General features: G+C 44.3%; 1 protein-coding gene across 8 annotated transcripts in view; it reads right to left on the bottom strand.

The window, feature by feature from the left end:
• ZNF618 (zinc finger protein 618) overlaps positions 1 to 20,281 on the bottom strand; it is a 771,796-nt gene that overhangs the window by 126,205 nt on the left and 625,310 nt on the right. For 5 of the 8 annotated variants that reach the window (XM_033960461.1, XM_033960460.1, XM_033960458.1 and 2 more), the window contains one exon: positions 1,461 to 1,523. The exons of 2 other annotated variants lie outside the window; for them this stretch is intronic. In XM_033960461.1, the coding sequence (XP_033816352.1) occupies positions 1,461 to 1,523 (63 nt within the window). Of the gene's footprint in view, positions 1 to 1,460; positions 1,572 to 20,281 lie in introns of all 8 variants that reach the window. One more of the 8 variants, XM_033960466.1, reaches the window with a different exon arrangement.

A 20,281-nucleotide genomic window follows, 5' to 3' on the forward strand; every position in this document is an offset into this window, starting at 1 on the left:
TTTAGTCGGAAAAGAATAAAGCAAAAAGATATAAAGAGAAAAATGACTAAAAAGTCACAAACCACGCGAGCGGGAAGGCAGCAAAAAAAAAAAGGCCATTGAACATGTCTTCTTAGCTCCGTGGAAACTAAGAAACTGAAGGTATGCGCACCTATGTCGGGCGGGAAAGCACTCATGTATGCACGGTGTGGGCTATCACAAACTTTCTAAGAAATTAAAGTGGCGATGCACTATTGAAGTGTCCATACCAGGGCTCTGTCAGTGATGTCACCCATGGGTGAGACTATGCTGTCTGCTTGTCCTGGGATAAGCCCTGAATATGTACTCCCTAGAGGAAAGGAGTGACAGGGGAGATATGATTCAGACGTTCAAATACTTAAAAGGTATTAACGTAGAACAAAATCTTTTCCAGAGAAAGAAAAATGATAAAATCAGAGGACATAATTTGAAGTTGAGAGGTGGTAGACTCAAGAGCAATGTAAGGAAATCCTTCTTTTCAGAGAGGGTGGTGGATGCCTAGAATATGCTCCCGAGGGAGGTGGTGGAGAGTTTAAAAAAAAGCATGGGATGAACACAGAGGATCTCAAATAAAAAAAATTAAGGCCAATACTAGGCAGATCTGCACAGTTTCAAGTTTCTTTATTTTTGATATACCGTCTATCAAAATAAGTGTCTAAACGGTGTACAATATAAAAAGATTGTAGAAAACAATTAAATTAGGTAAATAAAAGCAATATTTTATCAAATATTAAAAATACTAGACAAATTCACATTGACGTACATAGAACAAAAGGGAAGTTGGGGGAGGGAAAGGTTGTTTAAAATACATCAAAGTAAAATTAATAAAAAAAGGAAGGTAAATGGGGAGTGGCAAAACATTAGGATGGGGCTTGCTTCAGAAGAAGCGTTTGATGTTTCAAGGCTTCACAAAAATTAAAGGTTTGAGAAGCGAAAGCTGGTACTAAAGAGTAAAGGCATCTTTAAAGAGAAAATTTTTAAGTTGGCTTTAAATTTTTCAAGAGAGTTCTCTAATCGAAGATCTAATGGGAGGGCATTCCACAGAGAGGGGGCAGTGAATGAAAAAATGGATTTGCGAGTAGTATCGTAAAACAGTTTGCATATTGACAGTATGGAAAGTAGGTTTTGATTGTTAGATCGGAAGGCCCTGGACAATGAGAATGGGATTGAAGGTTTATTTATGAATGATAATAATTTTTTAATAACAGTTTATATACCGCAGGACCGTGAAGTTCTATGCGATTTACAATTATTAAAGATGGTACAAATTGAGTGAACTTAACAGAGTTAAAAGCTAGTGATTAATAGCTCTAGGGATTAGTTATTGTGGGGAAAGAATTGTATGGGTCAGCTGCCTAGATACTTCATGAACAGATATGTTTTTAGGCGTTTCCTAAATTCCCCATAAATAGTAGGTGTAAGCAATTGTTCTAGATCTTTACCCCATAATGCTGCCTGATGTGAGAGAAGGTGTTGATGATGTCTTTTGAGTCTGCATCCTCTAACTGGAGGGGAAACAAAGTTCAAATGTGAGCTTCTCTTATATCTGTTGGCTGAAAAAGAAAAAAGGTCAGTTATATATTTAGGGGCTAGACCGAATAGTACCTTAAAGCAAAAACAACCAAACTTAAACTTCACACGTGCCTCCATCTGCAGCCAATGCAGCTGTCACATGATCGAACTTCTTCAGCCCAAAAATCAGTTGACTGCTGCATTTTGCACTAGTTGTAATCGTCACATATTCTTTTGGGAAATTGTCAAATAGGCCAGTGTTTTTCAACCTTTTTTGGGCAAAGGCACACTTGTTTCATGAAAAAAATCACGAGGCACACCACCATTAGAAAATGTTAAAAAATTTAACTCTGTGCCTATATTGACTATATATAAAGTAATTCTCTTGAATAGGAATCAAATAAACACAAAGAAAGTATTTTATAATGCTGCCACCGCCAACAACACCGTTGGCGGCGGTGGCACTCAAGTGGCTAAAGAGCCGCAGTTTGCCGGCCTAGGGACAACACTGGAGGGTGGCCAGCTGTGCACCCCCTTGGGACGTAAACCCGGGGTGGGGCAGACCGCCCCCCCCCCCCACCCTGGTATGCCACTATCTATACCTCACTCCCTCCCTATGACCAAAAATTCTCCTTTCTTCTATTCCCCGTGTACACAACCATCTCTTTCCCTCCCTTCCTCTCTCCAAAGTCCATGCCTTCTGTGTCCAAACACTCATTCCCTCCCTTCCTCTCTCCCAAGTCCATTTCTTCTGTGTCCAAAAACGCATTCCCTCCCCCACCTCAGCATCTCTTTCCCTCCCTTCCTCTCTCCCAAGTCCATTTCTTCTGTGTCCAAAAACGCATTCCCTCCCCCACCTCAGCATCTCTTTCCCTCCCTTCCTCTCTCCCAAGTCAATTTCTTCTGTGTCCAAAAACGCATTCCCTCCCCCACCTCAGCATCTCTTTCCCTCCCTTCCTCTCTCCCAAGTTCATGCCTTGTGTCCAAAACGCACTCCCTCCCCCCTTTTGTGTTCCGTGTTTGCCTCCCAGCCCATCTTTGCAACTTTCTCAGCAAAACGAAGCTCAAGCCGCAAGGCTTGTCTTCTGCTTCCTGCCTGCCCTGCCGCGCACAAATAGCCGAACGGAAGTATTCTCCGACGTCAGCGCTGACGTCGGAGGGCAGGCTTTGCTTAAGCCCTCCCTCCGACGTCAGCGCTGACATCGGGGAACGCTTGCGATCAGTTATATGTTAGCTGCAGGGCAGGCAGGAACAGAAGACGAGACTCGCGGCTCGAGATGCATTGAACTCCGCGGGTCCCCCGTCCAGCTCTCTCATGTCCACGTGGGGCGGACCGCCCCTCTCCCTAGACTGGTGGTACTGCCCTGATGGCGGCCCTGACCGTACGGCACACCAGGCAACATCTCGCGGCACACTAGTGTGCCGCGGAACAGCGGTTGAAAAACACTGAAATAGGCGATATTACAGTAATCAAGTTGACTCAGTACGAGGGATTGTACCAGATTTCTAAATGCTAACATATCAAAATATGCTCTAATTAACCGAAGCTTCCAGAGAGTGTAAAAGCCCTTTCTGATTAAGGAGTTTACCTGGTCTTTCATGGTTAGGCTCTGGTCTAGTGTTACACCCAATACCATCATAGTATACTGAATAGGATAACTAAGTTTATTGATGCATAGTGATGTTTTGATGTCAAGCGGGTGTGGCGAGGGTACGAAAAATTTTGCTTTTTCTGAATTAAGTTTCAATCTGAATTCAGTCATCCATTGCTCCATCAAATTTAGTACTTCTGTTGCCTTGGGAGTAACTTCCGAGAGAGAGTTAGCAAATGGTATGATGATCGTAAAGTCATCTGCGTAACTAAATAATAGCTAGGTCAATTGCGCACCTAATGAGGACATGTAGACATTGAAAAGCAATGGGGATAGTGGTGACCCCTGCGGTACGCCAGATGGATTGCTCCAGGTATCGGAGAGATCATAGTTGAAACATACTTGATAGGTACGGGACATAAGGAAACCTCAAAACCAGTCTAATACCTCTTCCCTCATACCAATTGCATCTAAGCATTGTAGCAGTTTCCCATGGTCCACTAAGTCAAAGGCAGAGCTCATGACAAATTGCATGATTAGGGCATTTTGTGATGATATTCCAACCCAAATTTTTTTCCCCTTGTATCTTAATCTTTGACTATATACATCCTTTAGATTCAAACCAACTTGTTTCTCTTCCATTTATAATTGTATCCCAGTTTGACTTGTTTTTTCCTTACATCTCATTCTCTGACCGTATGTATCTTATTGTAAACCGCTTTGAACTTATGGTATAGCGGTATATAAGAAATAAAATTATTATTATTATTACTAAACAAGAGACACAGATTGTCTAAGATAGCCGCAATTACTGTCTCATTGCTGAACAAAGGTCTAAAACCAGATTGGGTTTCATGTAAGAGAGAGAACTAATCAAGATATTTCATCAATTGGGTGTGTACCAAGCCTTCCATGATTTTTACAATAAATGGGATGGATGCTACTGGTCTATAGTTGGTTACTAGTGCTGATGATTCTTTACTATTTTTTGGAATTGGGGTTATTATTATGTGACCATTATTAAGAACATAAGCAGTGTCTCTGCTGGGTCAGACCAAAGGTCCATCAAGCCCAGCAGTCAGCTCATGCGGCGGCCCATCAGGTCCAGGACCTGTATAGTAATCCTCTATCTATACCCTTCTATCCCCTTTTCCTTCAGGAAATTATCTAATCCCTTCTTGAACCGTACTCTGTCCTATCACAGCCTCTGGAAGTGCATTCCAGGTGTCTATCACCCTTTGGGTGAAGAAGAACTTCCTAGCATTGGTTCTGAATCTGTCCCCTCTTAATTTTTCCAAATGCCCTCTCGTTCTTGTAGTTTTTGAACGTTTGAAGAATCTGTCCCTCTCCACTTTCTCCATGCCTTTCATGATCTTGTAAGTCTCTATCATGTCCCCTCTAAGTCTCCTCTTTTTTAGGGAAAAGAACCCCAATTTCTCTAATCTTTCAGCATATGAAAGGTTTTCCATATCTTTTATCAAACGTGTTGCTCTTTTATGAACCCTCTCGAGTATCACCATATCCTTCTTAAGGCATGGCGACCAATATTGGACGCAGTACTCCAGATGCGGGAGCACCATCACCCAATACAACGGCAGGATAACTTATTTCGTTCTGGTTGTAATACCTTTCTTGACAGTACCTAGCATTCTATTCGCCTTCTTAGAGGCTGCTGTGTACTGTGCCAACAGCTTCATTGTCTTGTCCACTATTACCAAGTCCTTTTCTTGGATACTTTCACCCATTACCTGCCCTCCCATCGTATAGCTGTACTTCGGGTTTCTGCTTCCTATATGCAAGACTTTACATTTCTCTACATTAAACTTCTTCTGCCATCTCGTCGCCCACTCTCCTAGTTTGTTCAGGTCCCTTTGTAAGTCTTTGCAGTCCTCTATATTCCTAACTCCACTAAATAGTTTGGTGTCGTCTGCAAATTTTATTACTTCGCACTTTGTCCCTGTTTCTAGATCATTAGTGAGGAATTTTCCATTTTTTAGGTTATCCGTTAAGTAATTCAACAAAGATAGTTTAAAGTCTAATAGAGCTGCTTTCATAATTTTTGGGGGACATGAGTCCAAAACACAGTACGATTTAAGAGTATTTGTTATATAGTTTGATATAATTATTCCATTCTAAATCTTGAAAGGAACTCCAGATCATGTCCGCTGGTATTTCATTTCCTTGTATGTTAGCTATTTGATGTTCATTAATGTCATTTGTCGAACAGTTGTTTCTTAGGTTTTTAATTTTTGAATCGAAATGCTGTGCTAAATCATTTGCTGTGCACGAGTTGAGTGTAGCGTTTGGTGTCAAATAAATTCTTAACTAAATTGAACAGCTCTTTTGTATTGATTCCTTTTGTGCTAGTGCTAGATAAGTCGATTTTAGAAGAGTAAAATGCTTTACATTTGTCTTTTATCAGTTGTTTGTAGATTTTTATGTTGGATCTCCAAATGCAGTGAAAAAGGCGATAAATGACAAGAAAGCATCTTTCAAAAAATGGAAAAAGGATCAATCAGAGGACAACCAAAAGGAACATAAAAAACACCAAAAGGAGTGTCACCGAGTGGTTAGGAAAGCAAAAAGAGAATATGAAGAGAGACTGGCGGGGGAAGCAACAAACTTCAAATCATTCTTCAGGTACGTCAAGGGGAAGCAACCGGCAAGGGAGGAAGTGGGACCCTTGGATGATGGAGACAGAAAGGGAGTGGTAAAAGAGGAAAAGGAGATAGCTGACAGGTTAAACGAGTTCTTCACGTCAGTCTTCACGAGGGAGGACACAACTAACATTCTGGAACCCGAGGAGATCGCAAAGAGAAAACAGGATGAAAATCTGGTCCAACTAGAGGTGAGCAAGGTGGATGTCCTCAAGCAGATAGACAGGCTAAAGAGCGACAAATCGCCAGGTCCAGATGGCATTCACCCAAGGGTACTCAAGGAACTAAGGAACGAAATAGCTGAACCACTTCGACAAATATGCAACCTATCCTTAAAAACTGGAGAGATTCCGGAAGACTGGAAACTAGCAAATGTCACACCCATCTTCAAGAAAGGCTCAAGGGGAGACCCAGGAAACTACAGGCCGGTGAACTTGACCTCGGTCCCGGGTAAGATGATGGAAGCGCTGATTAAAGACAGCATCTGGGAACACATAGAAGAAAATGGGCTACTAAAGTCGAGCCAGCACGGCTTCTGCAAGGGCAGGTCATGCCTCATGAACTTATTATACTTCTTTGAGGGGGTCAACAGACAGGTGGATAAAGGGGAATCCATAGACATCATTTAACTTGACTTCCAAAAAGCCTTCGACAAGGTACCACACGAAAGGCTGCTAAGGAAGCTATGGAACCACGGGGTACAAGGGGAGGTCCACCGATGGATTAAAAACTGGCTGGCGGACAGAAAACAGAGGGTTGAAGTAAAGGGCCATTACTCAGACTAGCAATGGGTCACGAGCGGAATTCCGCAGGGGTCGGTGCTGGGACCGCTCCTGTTCAATATATTTATTAACGACCTGGAGGCAGGAACAAAATGTGAGGTTATTAAGTTTGCGGATGACACCAAACTATTCAGCAGGGTAAATAACATGGAGGACTGCGAAGACCTCCAAAAAGATCTGACAACGCTGGAAGAGTGGGCCAAAAAGTGGCAAATGAGCTTCAACATAGGGAAATGCAAGGTCATGCATGTAGGGAAAAAAAACCCGATGTTCACTTACAAAATGGGAAACTCACTACTAGGGGTGAGCAACCTTGAAAGAGACCTGGGAGTGATGGTAGACACAACCTTGAAGGCGTCGGCACAGTGTGCGGCAGCCTCAAAAAAAGCAAACAAAATGTTGGGTATCATTAAGAAAGGTATCACGACCAGGACGAAGAAAGTCATCCTGCCACTGTATCGTGCAATGGTGCGCCCGCACCTGGAGTACTGTGTCCAGTACTGGTCGCCGTACCTCAAAAAGGACATTGCGGTACTTGAGAGAGTCCAGAGAAGAGCAACCAAACTAATAAAGGGTATAGGGGACCTCTCATATACTGACAGACTGAAAAGGCTGGGGCTTTTCTCCCTGGAAAAGCGGAGACTTCGAGGGGACATGATAGAAACCGTCAAAATCATGAAGGGTGTAGAAAAAGTAGATAGGGACAGATTTTTTAAATTATGGGGAACTACAAGTACAAGGGGGCACTCGGAAAAATTGAAAGGGGATAGGTTTAGAACAAACGCCAGGAAGTTCTTTTTCACACAGAGGGTGGTGGATATATGGAACGCGCTACCAGAAGAAGTGATAAGCAGGAGCACGCTACAGGGCTTCAAGGAAGGTTTGGATAGGTACCTAGAGGACAAAGGGATTGAGGGGTACAGATAGGAGTAGAGGTAGGTTATAAGGATAGGATTAGAGGACTAGAGGTAAGTTACAAAATTAGTCTGGGACCACTGTTCAGGCGATAGGCCTGGTGGGCCGCCGCGTGAGTGGACCGCTGGGCAGGATGGACCTCTGGTCTGTCCCAGCGGAGGCACCTTCTTATGTTCTTTTGGTCTGACAATTTTCCTGTTTTTTTTCCAAATTCTTTCTAGTCATCTTACTAGTTGTTTCATTTTAGAAGTTCGTTGTCAAACCATTTGTTATATTTATTTGCGCAGCTTTTGCTATTTCGTTTAGGGGCAATTTTATCTAAAATAGATGTGCTGGTTTTCATCCAGTGATCCCAAAAATCGACTCCTTCTCCTATCTCCGCTTGTGACCAATATTTTTCTAGATTGATATGACCCCTTGTGAGATATTCTCTTTTTATCCAAGGATGTGTTTTAGTTTTTAAATGAGTCTTAACTTGAAGTAATAAGTAAAATGGTCAGACCAGATATCGTGACACCAGGTACCATCAGGTAGAGAGATGGAAGGGTCTAAAATCTCCTTTGTGGACATAGCTAAGTGATGACCTTTTTCATGTGTTTGTGTGGGTAAAGGGAGATTGTAATTAAGCAAAGATAGAAAGTTTTTAAAGTCTTTCACATCTGGGTTGTCCTCTTCATCTAGGTGTAAGTTTATGTCACCTGCGATGATATTATATGAAGGAGTAATTGAATTATGTAGAACAAATTCACAAAAGTCCTTTGGGACATAAAATAATATGCAGGAGAGGGATTCTTCTAGTTCCTTATTGCTAATTTTACAGGCTAATATTTCTAACTGATTGGTCATTTTGGAATCCAATAGTTCAAACTCAAATCCTTCCTTAAGAATAATTGTTAATCCTCCCCCTTTTCTTCCATCATGGTTTAGTATAAGAATTTTAAAACTATCTGGTAGAAGATCAATTATTATTGGATCTTCTTCAGACAATAGTCATGTTTCCGTTAGAAAAAGACAGGCTGTTTGCTTGCTGATGATCCAATCTTTAATTAAAAAAGCTTTATTCCTGACAGATCTAGTATTAAGATATGCACAGGGAACAGAAGCGGATGTGATAGGTTTGGTAGATGTAGTGGTTCTGATAGGTTTTACTTCCCTTATCCTTTTTTTAAGGGTACGTTGATGTCTTCCATTATTTGAGATAATGCTGGTTGGTTAGAGTTTTTTTGTTTTAAAGATGAGAAGTATTTTATAGGTGAGGTGATGAGTGATGGGTAGCCAATGTGCTTTGTCGAGGAGAGGAGTGCATGATCAATTTTTTTTGCATGATAGATTCATTTGATAGCAGTGTTTTGCAATAGTTATAAATGGTGGATTCTTTCTGGGTTATACCTTGAAAAAGAGCATTGCAGTAATCTATGGTTGAAATTGCAAGAGAGTGAATCAGGATATTGATAGAGGGGGGTTCAAGAAAAGAAGAGAGAGAACGGATGAGCTTAAGCTTATGAAAACATTTCTGCATAACTGCACTAATTTGTTGATGAAATGTGAGGTCCTTGTCTAGAATGACTCCAAGACCCAGTGCCTTCTGCCCCTCCCACTTTATCCCAAGATGCAATGGGATGGGGGAAGCCCCATCATTTACAGCATTCGGCCCTGTAAGCAGGAGGGAGTGGGCTTCCCTCTTGTCATTTTTTTATCCGAAGGTACAGAGAGGTCCAGGGATGGGGGGGGGGGCCCAAGATTGATCGGGGGATGGTGGAGGGAGATGTCAGGGGATGTCAAGGGTGGTCTGGGATGTCAAAGGGAAGTCAGGGGAAGTCCAGGGATATCAGGGGGAGAGGTGAAGGGCTCCATGGCTCGCTAATCCTGGCAGGGGGAATTCCCATCAGCTGAGCCACCAGGAATTCCCGAAAACGTCTCAGCTAATGGGGATTCCTCTGTCACGTTCAGCTGATAGGAAGCATATAGGTTTGGGGTTTTTATTCGCTCTTTGGGTGGTGGGAGGGGTTCGTGACCACTGGGGTAGTAAAGGGGGGGGGGGGGTCATGCCTTAAATCCTCCAGGGGTCTTTTTGTCAGTTTGAGCAATTTTGTGGAACTCTGAAGCAACTCAAACAGATCTAACTACCGGCATCTAAGTTCCCTCTAGGAAAGCTTTGATTATGGCTGCAGTATGTCCAGGTTGAAGCTTGCCAGATTCCTGCCATTACACTCCTCCCAACATGTCCCTTTGAAAGAACTTAAGAACATAAGAAGTTGCCTCCGCTGAGGCAGACCAGAGGTCCATCTTGCCCAGCGGTCCGCTCCTGCGAAGGCCCATCAGGCCCACTGCCTGAACATGGTCTCTGACTAATTTTATAAATTACCTCTAATCCTATCCTTATAACCTTACTTCTACTCTTATCTGTACCCCTCTATCCCTTTGTCCTCCAGGTACCTGTCCAGACCTTCTTTGAAGCCCTGTAGCGTGCTTCTGCTTATCACATCCTCTGGTAGCGCGTTCCATGTATCCACCACCCTCTGGGTGAAAAAGAATTTACTGGCGTTTGTTCTAAACCTCTCCCCTTTCAATTTCTCTGAGTGTCCCCTTGTACCTGTGGTTCCCCATAGTTTGAAAAATCTGTCCCTGTCCACTTTTTCTATGCCCTTCATGATCTTGAAGGTTTCTATCATGTCTCCTCTAAGTCGTCGCTTTTCCAGTGAGAAAAGCCCCAGCTTTTTCAGTCTGTCAGTATATGAAAGGTCCCCCATACCCTTTATTAGCTTAGTAGCTCTTCTCTGGACTCTCTCAAGTACCGCCATGTCCTTCTTGAGGTACGGCGACCAGTATTGAACACAGTACTCCAGGTGCGGGCGCACCATTGCACGATACAGTGGCAGGATGACTTCCTTCGTCCTGGTTGTGATACCTTTCTTAATGATACACAACATTTTGTTTGCTTTTCTTGAGGCTGTGGCGCACTGCGCCGACGCCTTCAATGTTGTGTCTACCGTCACTGCCAGGTCTCTTTCAAGGGTGCTCACCCCTAGTGGTGATCCCCCCCATCTTGTATGTGAACATCGGGTTCTTTTTCCCAACATGCATGACCTTGCATTTCCCTATGTTGAAGCTCATTTGCCACTTTTTGGCCCACTCTTCCAGCGTTGTCAGATCTTTTTGGAGGTCTTCGCAGTCCTCCATGGTTTTGACCCTGCTGTACAATTTAGTGTCATCTGCAAATTTAATAACCTCACATTTTGTTCCCGCCTCCAGGTCGTTGATAAATATATTGAACAGAAGCGGTCCCAGCACCGACCCCTGCGGAACTCTGCTCGTGACCCATTGCCAGTCTGAGTAATGGCCCTTTACTCCAACCCTCTGTTTCCTGTCCGCCAGCCATAAATTTGCTGATCTGCTGTTAGTGATCTGTAACCTGTAGTTAAAATCGTTTGTAGTGCCTGAAGATTGGAGTGTGGCTAATGTTATGCCAATTTTTAAAAAGGTTCCAGGGTAGTTTCGGGAAATTACAGACTGGTACATAAAAACATAAGAATTGCCCGCTGCTGGGTCAGACCAGTGGTCCATCGTGCCCAGCAGTCCGCTCACACAGCGGCCCCCTGGTCAAAGAAGAGTGCTCCAAATGAGTCCAGCCTCACCTGCGTACGCTCCAGTTTAGCAGGAACTTGTCCAACTTTGTCTTGAATCCCTGGAGGGTGTTTTCCCCTATAACAGACTCTGGAAGAGCGTTCCACTTTTCTACCACTCTCTGGATGAAAAAGAACTTCCTTTTGTTTGTACGGAATCTATCCCCTAACAACTTTAGAGAGTGCCCTCTCATTCTCCCTACCTTGGAGAGGGTGAACAACCTGTCTTTATCTGTTAAGTCTATTCCCTTCAGTATTTTGAATGTTTTCAAGGGAGAAGAGGCCCAGTTTCTTTAATCTCTCACTGTACGAGAACTCCTCCAGCCCCTTAACCATTTTAGTCGCTCTTCTCTGGACTCTTTTGAGTAGTACCGTGTCCTTCTTCATGTACAGTGACCAGTGCTGGACGCAATACTCCAGGTGAGGGCACACCATGGCCCGATACAGCAGCATGATAATCTTCTCCGATCTGTTCGTGATCCCCTTCTTTATCATTCCTAGCATTCTGTTCGCCATTTTCGCCACCGCCGCACATTGTGCGGACGGCTTCGTCGATTTGTCGATCAGAACTCCCAAGTCTCTTTCCTGGGAGATTTCTCCAAGTACCGCCCGGACATCCTGTATTTCTGCATGAGATTTTTGTTACCGACATGCATCACTTTACAACAATCCACATTTAACCTCATTTGCCATGTCGATGCCCATTTCTCAAGCTTGATTATGTCACGTTGCAGATCTTCGTAATCCCCCTGTGTCTTTATTACTCTGAATAACTTTGTATCGTCCGCAAATTTAATCACTTCACTCGGCGTACCAATGTCCAGATCGTTTATAAAGATGTTGAAGAGCACGGGTCCAAGCACCGAGCCCTGCGGTACCCCATAGTGACGCTCTTCCACTCTGACTATTGTCCATTTACCCCCCACTCTCTGTTTCCTTGCTCTACCCAGATTTTAATCCACGTGAGTATTTCACCCTTGATTCCATGGCTCGCAATTTTCCAAAGTAGTTGTTCATATGGAACTTTGTCGAGCGCCTTCTGAAAATCCAGATATACAATGTCGACCAGGTCGCCCTTGTCTATCTGCCTGTTTATTCCCTTGAAGAAGTGCAGCAAGTTTGTCAAACAATATCTGCCTTTGTTGAAACCGTGCTGGCTGGTCCTCATCAGACTGTGTCCATCAAAGTGATCAATGATGGACTTTATCAGCGCCTCTATCTAATCTAATCTAATCTAATCTAAATCTTGGGTTTATATACCGCATCATCTCCGCAGATGGAGCTCGACACGGTTTACATGGTTAGGGAAGGAACGGAACTCCAGTGGAATTATATAAGTATGAGAGAAGAGAGGTTGGTGTGAGAGTGCCAGGAGCGGGACGGGGTTACGTTCTGGAGAAGAGCCAGGTCTTCAGATGCTTACGGAATGGTAGAAGGGGGCTCAAATTGCGGAGAGGGGAAGGGAGACTGTTCCAGAGCTGAGTGATTCTGAAAGGGAGGGAAGAGCCAAGTTTACCAACAAGGGAGATGCCTTTTAAGGAGGGGTAGGATAGTTTTAATTTTTGAGTGGATCTAGTGGAGGTTGGATTTGAGGAATTCCAGGATAGAGGGATAAAAGGAGGAAGGATACCGTGGAGGATCTTGAAGGTTAGGCAGGCACATTTAAAGTAGACCCTGGAAATAACGGGAAGCCAGTGGAGTTTGGATAGGAGCGGTGTGACATGGTCAAATTTACTTTTTGAGAAGATAAGTTTGGCCGCGGTGTTCTGGATTAGTTGGAGTCTGTGGAGGCTTTTCTTTGTTAAGCTTAGGTAAATGGAATTGCAATAATCCAATCTGGAGAGGATAATGGATTGTACGAGGACGGCAAAGTGTTTTTGGTGGAAGCAGGATCTCACTTTCCTCAGCATGTGAAGGCTGCAAAAGCATTTTTTTATCAGGGAGTTGAGGTGGTCGTTGAAGGATAATGATGAATCTATGGTGATGCCCAGAACTTTGCTAGAGAATTCCAGCTGTAGAGAGGAGCCTGTGGGCAGTGGGATGGAAGTGGGTAATTGATCAAGTTTAGGGCCGAGCCAAAGTAGTTTAGTTTTGGACTCGTTCAATTTCATTTGTACAGTGTGAGCCCAGGATTGAAGTTTGGTTATGCAAGAAGAAATGTTAGCTGCGAGATTGGTGAGGTTCGCGTCGGTCTCGATGAGGACCAGGATATCGTCGGCGTAAGTGTAGAGTGTTTCTAGGGGGGATAGGTGGAGAAGATTCAGGGAGGACATATAAATGTTGAAGAGGATGGGAGAAAGGGGGGAGCCTTGTGGGACTCCACAAGTCGGTTTCCATGGGGAGGAAGAGGAACCATGTTTGGTGACGGTGTAAGAGCGAGAACGTAAGAAGTTCGAGAACCAGTCAAGGACTGTAGAACTAATGCCTATCTCGGAGAGTAGGAAGATTAGAATGTCATGGTGGACAACATCAAAGGCAGCAGAGAGGTCGAATTGAAGGAGAACGGCAAATTTTTTGTGAGAGTGAAATTGTTGGATCTTCGAGATTAGGGAGGCCAGGAGGGTTTCGGTACTGAAGTTGGGTCTGAAGCCGTATTGATAGGGTAGGAGGACAGAGAATCTTTCCAGGTAGGCTGAGAGTTGGGAGGAGACGATGGACTCTAGCAATTTGGTTAGGAGCGGAATGTTTGCTATTGGGCGATAATTGGATGGGGAGGAGGGGTCTAGGTCAGCTTTCTTCAGTAGAGGGGTCAGTGCAATGCGTCCCATTTCAGGGGAGAAGAGGCCCGATGATAGGGCAGAATTTATGAGTATGGTGAGAGAAGAGATGGCCTGTGTGGGTATTTTCTCAAATAGATAGGATGGGAATGGATCCAAGGTGCAGTTACAGGATTTCAGTTTCAGGCAGAGTTTGAGGACCTGCGAATCGGATACTTGCTCAAAGGTAGTCCAGGATCTGTTGACTGGGACGGGGGTGGGGACCTTTGTAGTAGGATCGGGGGAGGCGGGCACCAGAGGATTGTAGGAGACTACGGGAGGGAAGGAGCTTCTCAAGGCGGTGACCTTTTCATTGAAAAAGTTTGCTAGTAGGTCCACTGATGGGGAGGAGGGAGGTATAGAAGGGTTGGTGTTGGGAGTTAAGGAGCGCCAGATATTAAACAGCATACTGTTCTGGTTTTTTGAACTGGAGATCTTGTCACCATAGAAATTTTTCCTAGCTCTTTTGAGTGTATTGTTGTAGAGTTTAATGTTGACTCTCCAGATTTGTTTATCTGCGGGGGATTTAGATTTTTTCCAGATGCGTTCCAGGGATCGACATTTTTGTTTTAGCATCCTGTGTTGTGGGAGGTACCAGGGGGCCTTACGGGAGTAGGAGATGGTTTTGGTGGACAGCGGGGCGAGAGATTGGTAGGTGGATTCTGAGAGAGTGGTCCAATTGTGCCAGTTGGTTGCAGAATCTGATGGCTTAGGATTGGATGAGAGAGTGTCAAGAAATTTGGACCAGAACTGATCACTTGAAATTTTCTTGCGGAAAGTAATGGACTTAGAGGGCTGAGGAGAGGTTCCAAGGTGAGACATGAAGATGGGGAGACAGAAGGTTCCTAGGTAGTGGTCGGACCAGGGAACGTGGTCCCAACGGATGTCATCGGTTGAAGTTTTGTAATCCGTGAGATCGAGGAAGCTGATGAGGTCTAGTGTGTGGCCTTTTTCATGGGTTGGAGAGGGGGCAGGGAGGGAGAGGCCGAGAGAGATGAGGAAATTATTGAAATCGGATGCATCTTTGCTGGAGGTGTCATCAAGGTGGAGATTGATATCTCCGATGATCAATAGTCTTTGGAACTTAAGGAATGCGTTAGATATGGTCTCGTAAACAAGTTCGGAGGAATTGCTCCAGGGGGTGGGTGGGCGATAGAGTTTATTTACATCTATCCTGGTCAGACTCACTGGTCTGTAGTTTCCCGAATCTCCTCTCGAACCTTTTTTGAATATCGGTGTAACATTCAACACCTTCCAGTCTTCCAGAATCTTTCCTGATTTAATCGACAGATTGGCTATTAGCTGAAGCAGTTCAGCTATAGTCCCTTTCAGTTTCTTGATGACCCTCGGATGGATGCCATCCAGTCCTGGGGATTTATTGTTCTTAAGCCTATCGATCTGCCTGCATACCTCTTCTAGACTGACTGTCAACCCTGTCAGTTTCCAGTCTTCGTTTCCAGCATATAGCCTGATGGGTTCCGGTATGCTGTGTATATCCTCTTGTGTGTGTGTGTGCATGGAAAAAATATAGATGGAATGTAGAGGACTGGAGAAAGATGGGTGGAATGTATTAGGGAGGCTTAAATAAAAACTGGATGAGGTGTGCATGTATGTGCAATGGAAAGGGGGAGAAAGGTTGCAGGAAGGTGGATGGGCTTGTGTGTGTAATGAGAAGGGGAGGGGTGGATGGAATTGTGTGTGTAATGAGAAGGGGAGGGGTGTGTGTGTGTAATGTGAGATGGGGCTGGAGAAAGGTGACTATTTTGTGTGTGTGTAATGTGGGGTGGGAATGGAAAAAGGTCGATATTGTGTGTGTCCATATGTGTCGTGTGTGTGTATATGTGTCATGTGTGTGTGTGTGTGTGTGTGTGTGTATAAAGTAGGGGGGACTGGAGAAAGGTGGATATTGTGTGTGTATATGTGTGTGTGTAATGTGGGGTGGGGCTGGAGAAAGGTGGATATAGTGTGTGTGGAATGTGGCCGGAGAGAGGTCTGATAAAAAGGTGGATGATATGCATGTGCTGTATGGATTAGGGTAGACAAAAATTAAGGTGAGAGTTTGTCCTGGGAGAAGAGGAAACAGACCTTGGTGGTGAACAGAACAAGGAATTAGGAAGACAGGAATTAGGAAGACAGCACAGGGAGGACAGTGAAGGCTAAGTGGAGCTCGGACTAAATAGGACTGCGAAGAATTGCAGAGGGACTTGAACAAACTAGGGGAATGGGCGACGAGATGGCAGATGAAGTTCAACGTTGAGAAATGTAAAGTATTACATGTGGAAAACAGAAACCCGAGGTACAACTATACAATGGAAGGGATGTTATTGAATGGGAGGGATGTTATTGAATGAGAGTACCCAAGAAAGGGACTTGGGGGTAATGGTGGACATGACAATGAAGCCAACGGCACAGTGCGCAGCGGCCGCTAAGAAGGCAAACAGAATGCTAGGCATAATCAAGAAGGGTATTACCACCAGAACGAAAGAAGTTATCCTGCCATTGTATCGGGTGATGGTGCGTCCGCATCTGGAGTACTGCGTCCAATATTGGTCTCCGTACCTTAAGAAGGATATGGCGATACTCGAGAGAGTTCAGAGGAGAGTGACATGTCTGATAAAAGGTTTAGAAAACCTTTCATACACTGAGAGATTGGGAAAACTGGGACTCTTTTCCCTGGAGAAGAGGAGACTTAGAGGGGATATGATAGAGACTTACAAGATCATGAAGGGCATAGAGAGAGTAGAGAGGGACAGATTCTTCAAACTTTCGAAAAATAAAAGAACAAGAGGGCATTCGGAAAAGTTGAAAGGGGACAGATTCAAAACGAATGCTAGGAAGTTCTTCTTTACCCAACGTGTGGTGGACACCTGGAATGCGCTTCCAGAGGGCATAATAGGGCAGAGTACAGTACAGTGGTGCCTCACACAACGAACTTAATTCATTCCAGGAGCAAGTTTGTTATGCGAAAATTTCGTTATGTGAAACGCGTTTTCCCATAACAATACATGTTAAAAAAAATAATTTGTTCTGTAGCATAAAATATGCTAAGATGACATAAAAAAAGATAAATTTATCTTGTTAGAGTTGTTAGCATGATATAGAGGGGATATATGTGAAGGGGAGGGGAGACAGGGGTTTTGTTGATCCTTGCTGTGTATTATAATCACCCCCCACATACTCCCCAGTACCTTTTTTAATTCCTCCCATCTTTCCCAGCCAGTGGCGTACAGGCCAGAAGCGCAGAGATCAGGAGCAATTCCTCTGCACGCCTGTGTGGGCCCATGCCGATCTCCGAATGGCTGCAGTTAGTTCTTGTGAGTCCCGCAAGAGCTGACTGCAGCCATTCAGAGATCAGCGCAGGCCCAGGCAGTAGCACAGAAGGCTTGCTCTTGATCTCTGTCTGCGCTTCTGGCTGGGAAATTTGCTAGACCACCAGTTCGAGTGAGCGGGTGAGAAAGTTGCAGCAGTGGTGGCTTTTTTAAAAAAATATGTGGCGGCGGGGGGAGGTTTAAAAATATGCGGTGGCGGGGGGAGGTTAAAAAATATGCAGCAGCGGCGGCAGGGGGGTTTAAAATATGTAGCGCCACTGCACAGGGAGCCAGGCGGAGAGAGGGCAGTTAAGCGATGCAGCTCGGGCGACTTCGTTGTGTGAAACGAAGTTCGTTGTGGGAAGCAAGACCTGAAGTTCGTTGTGCGCAGCGTTCGCTGTGCGAGGCGTCCGTTATGCGAGGCACCACTGTACTGGGGTTCAAGAAAAGATTGGACAATTTCCTGCTGGAAAAGGGGATAGAGGGGTATAGTATATAGAGGATTACTGCACAGGTCCTGGACCTGTTGGGCCGCCGTGTGAGCGGACTGCTGGGCACAATGGACCTCAGGTCTGACCCAGCAGAGGCATTGCTTATGTTCTTATGTAAAACTCTAGAAAGCAGAGTGCTGCTAGAGCAGGGGGGCCAAACTTTTTGACCAGTGGGCTACAATGGGTTCTTAAATTTGACAGAGGGGCCAGACCAAGAGCGGGGGGGAGGGGTTTCTAAGAAAATGAAAGGGGAAAAAAAGGTGGAGGACAGAGGGCTCTTCAAATTCCCAGCCACAACCACCAAGTTCGCAGCTTTCACTAGCAATTTATACAGCCTACCTAGTTTCTAACTTATGCATAAAACACCTTCACCTACAAAACATTCTACGGCGATAAGTTAGCAGTAAATTTGTCTGACAGTCTTGAAGTCATATGCTTTGGCTCAAGAGTGAAATTCATTTCTGTCACAGTATGCGCAAAACTAACCCATTCAGAGAAAATCATCAACAAGGAACAGCGCAAACTTCTCTTAATAAGTATCCCATTCAAAACAAGAAAGCCCCGAAAATTCATACATCTCAAATATTGGTTTTCCCTATGTTTTTTTTAACACTTAGCCTGCCAAAGTCTCTTCTCCACTACCCCAGAGTGACTGTAAACTTCCCCTCCCCGGTAGAGGAACTCAATGAAATGTAATCAATGTTCTTTCTGACTTGGGTAAAAATGACAGGAATGTTTTTCACTGTCGACACTACTGCAGCCAGTACTTGCGGCTGCAGAGAACGAAGAGCAGCAGCAACAATGCCAAAGCCACCACTCTCAACTGTGGAGGCTCCCTAGCTGCAACAGCCCGCTTCAGCCCCATCACAGCCGATACCGTGATAGCCGTCACACAACACCACCAAATATGCAACCGCCTGATAACCAGTATGCATCTTTCAGTGCATCCCGTCATTTCCAAGTGCTCGCCTCACAGATACGTCATCATGTAAAAAGGGAGGAATGTATTTCAAAGGGACATCGTTGCAATCTAATTGAAATAATGGAAGGGATGGCAGGAATCAATGAACAAGGTAGGGTGGTTCACGAGGCGGCTGTGATGAGGAGTGTCTATTACCTTTCAGAGTGGCGGCGGTGAATATCAGTTGGCCACTAGCGCCATGGGCCAACCAATATTTTTATCTATCACAGACCTAGGCAAACTAAATGGGCCGGATATGGCTCATGGGCCGTAGTTTGCTCATGTCTGTGCGAGAGGGTAGAGGAGGGGAAAAAAACTGAAGGTATTCACCCTGAAGAAGGGGTAGAGAAAGCTGAGGATTGAATTTATCAGGAGAAGGGATACAAGCTAAGATACTGGCGCTGGGATATTTTATGCCTGGACAGAGAAGCCAACCCTTATAATGGGGGAATTCGGCACAAGAAAATTATAAATAAAGCATGCTGAATTTTGCTGAATTTTCAAATATTGTGTATAGAATTTTCAAGTTTTGGTGTGGAATTCCCCCAAGATATTCATTCAGTCACTTATCCATACAGATATTTCAGCTTTATGAATAAGTGCTTTTGAATACTGGGGACTATAAATACAAATATCCTATATCAAATGCACAGCTTAGTCACATTATTATGTATACCATCTAACTCTAACATCAGGGGCGCACAGTCAATAAATGAATGCATGTGGCAAGCACAGACTTTGTGGGAATATAAGGTGTGATGTCAGCAAGTTTCCAATACAGCAATCATGGTTGTCATGGGGAAGAAAGTGTAATTTATCAGACATTGAAAAAATCAGGATCATCGGCTTCTGGGCCAAGGGCGATAGCATTTTGGAAATGGTGGACTTCATGGACTGCTGTAGATAAAGTATACCGTGAGTGGATGAAATAAGCTGACATGGCAACTGTGGGGCAGCATGAGCCATTGATGTGAGAGGTGAACATTGGCTATGCAGGCTGGTATGGATCAATAGGCACGCTACCGTGGAACAACTCACCATCCAAACAAACCAAGGGGCTTCTAGATGTGTGTCCAAAACAACTGTGAGGGAAGACGGATGAGGGAAGATATGATTGAAATCTACAAAATCCTGAGTGGTGTAGAACGGGTACAAGTGGATCGATTTTTTTACTCTGTCAAAAATTAGAAAGACTAGGGGACACTCAATGAAGTTACAGGGAAATACTTTTCAAACCAATAGGAGGAAATATTTTTTCATTCATTGCCAGAGGTTGTGGTAACAGCAGTTAACATAGCTAATTTTAAAAAAGTTTTGGACAATTTCCTGGAGGAAAAATCCATAGACTGTTATTGAGACAGAAATAGGGGAAGCCACTGCTTATCCTGGATCGGTAGCATAGAATATTGCTACTATTTGGGTTTTTGACTGGTACTAGTGACCTGGATTGGCCACTGTGAGGACAGGCTACTAGGGTAGATGGACCATTGGTCTGACCCAGTAAGATTATTCTTATGTTCTTATGATATGGGTATCTCTCCATCCTTGCTGATCAAGTACATCCGTACATGTTGGCAATCTTCCCTATGACCAATGGTATCTTTCAACGGGACATATCACACCACCAGAATTGTTTGCGGGTGATAATAATAATGTGACTCGATTG

This window comes from Geotrypetes seraphini, chromosome 10 (assembly GCF_902459505.1).
Source record: "Geotrypetes seraphini chromosome 10, aGeoSer1.1, whole genome shotgun sequence".
In the NCBI taxonomy this organism is placed as follows: Eukaryota; Metazoa; Chordata; class Amphibia; order Gymnophiona; family Dermophiidae; genus Geotrypetes; species Geotrypetes seraphini.